Genomic DNA, 3794 nt, shown 5'->3' on the forward strand with positions numbered 1-3794 from the left:
TTTCCCCCTTAGTGTCCAATTAAAAAATAATCATAGCAGCCAGCAAAACAATAGCCATCCGAAATGAATAAATCAAAATTATGCCTATATTTTTTGTCAGATTGGCAAAAAATATACTTTTTGGTGTGACGCAGAAGTTTATATGCCAGGAGGTGAACAGCTGAAACTGCTCGATGTGGAGGGAAAGCTGGCTTTAGCTGCACAGCCAGACCCACTTCCCTCCATTTGGTGCCTCTGACTCCTCTGGGGACACGGGGACAGGGCTGCAGGGACAGACCCCAGCTCCTGCCGCAGCTGCACCCCTTTCTGCACAGCTCAGGGCAGTGCCAGTTGCTGGGGCATTGTGGGTGCTGGCTGCTGTGGTGTTCTGGGGTGCCTGTTGTTGGGGTGTTGTGGGTGCTGGCTACTGTGGTGTTTCAGGGTGCCTGCCGCTGGGGTGTCTGGGGCACCTCGGTGCCTGCTGCTGCCTGCCTGGTGCTGGGCGCTGGCACTCACTGCTCTCCTGCTTTTCCGTCTCTGACAGTTCACCTCTGGGGGACAGAGGAGGTTGCTGCTTGGCTGGAGCACCTCAGTCTCTGTGAGTATAAGGACATCTTCACTCGGCACGACATCCGGGGCTCCGAGCTCCTGCACCTGGAGCGGAGAGACCTCAAGGTACTTCCACACCTGGGCTTGCCCGCGGCTCCATCTGTCCCCTCCCTCTGACCTGGCCATGTCCCAGATCAGGATTCTCTTTACGTTTCTTCTCGGCCCTTTGTGTACAACGCCGGGTGACGCATGCGACTTGGGGTGACGTGTACGACTCAGGGTGACGTGTGCGGTGCTCTGGGCAGTGATGTCTCTACCCACCATTCCCAGAAGGAGCCAGAGCAGACAGGTGGGGGGGCAGGGGAGACTTTGCTCTGCTGAGCCTGGTTGGATGGGAACTGTTGTCACTGAAGAGCTCCCTGTGGTGGAGGACTCGGAACACAAGAGGTTCCTCTGTTGGTGACACAGTCGATTAGAGTCAGGGAGACCCTGTGGCTGCTGGAGGCCTGGCAGCTTCTCCAGTGCAGCCCTTCTCACCTGTGTCCATGCGCACGGGCTTACATTGCAGGCTGGGCGCCTCGCCTCATCTCAGAAGGGACAGGAGAGGGGGCGCCTGGCCCAACTCAGGGGTGTGGTCTCGGGGCCACGTCCTGGGCAGTGGTGCTTGGAGAGGGAGGGTTTTACTTGCTGCCGGTTGTGTGTGGTCTTTGTCTTGGGTGATGTTCCCTCAACAGTGTTAGTGCCTGGATCACAGGAGGGGTGTGGAGGCAGCTGCACATTTGTCACTTCTTATGCCGTTCCTGTCCATCTGGTGTCACCATCACTTCCCTCATTTGTGTGCAGAGTTGCTGGGCAGCCCATGGCGGCGCCCGGGGCCTGGCTTGCTGCCTGGCATCAGGGTGCTGTGCTCTCGTTGCAGGACCTCGGCGTGACCAAGGTGGGCCACATGAAGAGGATCCTGTGTGGCATCAAGGAGCTGAGCCGCAGCCCCCCTGCCACCGAGGCCTAGCCTCCGCCCTCTCGGCCTGCGTCCTCCGTTCCTCCTGCGACTGAGGCGGGGCCTGCCCTGGGCCCTTCTCATGGTGCTATTTCTACGCCCTTTGCTCGTGACAGGAAGCCTCTCGGACACTGTTCCTGGCCAGCTCCAGGGCCTCGGGCACACCAACATGGCTACCTTTGGACACGCACCATTCTAACCCAGTGGTGTATGTGGTGACCGTGCCACCACCTCTCTGCTCGCTGACCTACGTCCTGGGCCAGGTCTGGCCTCCCTGGCCCCCGGCATCCCAGCAGAAACAGCCTGGCTGGGCTGCACACAAGTGTCCCAGGGCTCCTCTCTGCCCTTTCATAGCGCGTTGTTAGGCACCGTCTCCCGCCAGCCACTCATGGTTCTCCACAGAGCCCTATGAGGCCGCCACCCACTGCAGATGTCCCTGCTCATTATGAGGTCTTGCCTTCCCTGGTTCGTAGGCACCGTGGATGCGTTTCCAGTCTTGTTCATTCAAATGTGACGTGAAAAGAAAGGAACACTTGCTCCTCTTGAGCTGGTAAACAGGTAGCCATGTTCTAGGGCTGATGAACCCCTGCCCTGTATGTCTCGGGTCCCTCCTGAGCTGCGGCGGGGGGCGTGGTCCTGTGTGTCCAGGATGCAGTAGCCTCGGTGCTGTCCGGGGCCGGGAGCACCCCATGGCCAATGGCCTCCCTGCAACGGAGGCTGTGTGTTGCGCTGGGTCAGTATTTCTCTGGAGACAGCATGTCCATTCTGTGGGACAACGGGCTGCTGCCCGGGCTGTCCTGAGAGCCTCTGACCCGTGGGTGGCTTCTCGTCTGGTGCTGCCAGGCCCCAGGTTCCTGGAGGTGTCGGTGCCTGTGTAGCTCTGCAAGCCATCACTGCCTTTGACTTTGCCCCTTGCTGCCCTTCCAGAGATAGTCACACCTTACAGGGCTCTCTTCCACCCTGGAAAGGGGGTTCTACGACCCCCACCCCTGGGTGCCAGGATCCCGCATCCCAAAGGGGAGGGCTGACCTTGTGAGGGGACTGGGCAGGAGGCCTCAGGGCGCTGTCCAGAGTCACCCATAGGGGCCCCTTGGGGACTCACAGCTGAACAGCATTTACCTGCCACTCACTTTGCAGACCCCTCTGACCAGCGTGCCCAGTGAGTCCTCCCTGGGCATGGCCAGGCACCCGTCTCTGGTTTGGGGGTGCTCCCACTGGTGGTTCTTCTGGGTGCCCACTCCTGTGCTCACGTGTGGCATGGCGGCGGGGTTTGGAGTGAGAGCCCCGTGTTCTGCACATCCCTTCATTGGAGGTGAGACCAGGCAGTTGTGTCTGCCTTCCCTGCCTCCTGATTCTCTTCCCCATCAGAACAGCTGAAGGTGAAGAAAGGCACTGCCCTGTTCGAGGTGGGCACCTGGATTCTGAGGTCCCCAGGGCGTCTGGATGGGACGGGACAGGCTGGAGCTCGGGGAGGTGCGGGGGGAGTTAGGTTTGGGTCGTGTGTGTTATTTAAAGTTAACGCTTTGTCAGTGATAAAAGCAGCACTGTTTACATAAAAGCCATTTTTAAAAATCTCATCAGTTAGAAGCAAAGGAATGAACGTCAGTTTTGCATGAAGATGTGTCAGTGAAGGGCGGGCGTCCGTGCCTTGTGTCTTTGTGGTTGCACGTGGGGCTGTACCTCTGCCCGCTCCAGCACCCCTGCTGTGTCCTAGGGTGGGGTGTCTGTCAGTGTGGGGGCAGGAAGGATCCCTGGAGAGTCTTGGAGAAAAGGTTTTGTGTTCTCGGGTGGACTCACCCTCATATTTATGATCTTAATTTATACAGCACTCACTGTGGAGCATATGCCTGCTGTGTTGCTATGTACATAGTCCACGTCAGGGGTTGTAAATAAGTGGTTGTGTGTGTAAATAAAACAAGCCTGTTTTGGATCTCTCATTGTCTGATTTCTTGTCCTCATTCCTTGTACTTTGACATAAAATGTCGGTTGCCAAAATCCTTCCAAACTGCATCAGAATGACATTTTTCAGCTGCTCTAAAAATAAGTTGAATTTGTTCATCATGGGCTTTTCTGCATTAACTTTGATTTCCAAAAGTATTGTATTGAAAATGATCTAGCTTGCTTACTGAGTTTTTGGGTGCCTTTACATTTTATGCCCAAGGTCTCACCGTACCCTAGTGCTGGCCCCGTGCTGTGTAATCTAATTTTGAGCATTTCTAAGATTCTTAGCTTTTGTGGAAGCCACTGCTTGATGCCTGCAAACACCAGG

General features: G+C 56.5%; 1 protein-coding gene across 1 annotated transcript in view; it reads left to right on the top strand.

Annotated features, from left to right (window-relative positions):
- DGKD (diacylglycerol kinase delta) overlaps positions 1 to 3462 on the top strand; it is an 81119-nt gene extending 77657 nt beyond the window's left edge. The window contains 2 exon segments of the mRNA XM_006760445.2: positions 524 to 654; positions 1448 to 3462. Of these exon segments, the coding sequence (XP_006760508.2) occupies positions 524 to 654; positions 1448 to 1537 (221 nt within the window). The 3' untranslated portion in view covers positions 1538 to 3462.
- Positions 3463 to 3794: the final 332 nt, after the last annotated feature.

The sequence above is a fragment of the Myotis davidii genome, unplaced genomic scaffold (genome assembly GCF_000327345.1).
Source record: "Myotis davidii unplaced genomic scaffold, ASM32734v1 scaffold370, whole genome shotgun sequence".
Classification (NCBI taxonomy): domain Eukaryota; kingdom Metazoa; phylum Chordata; class Mammalia; order Chiroptera; family Vespertilionidae; genus Myotis; species Myotis davidii.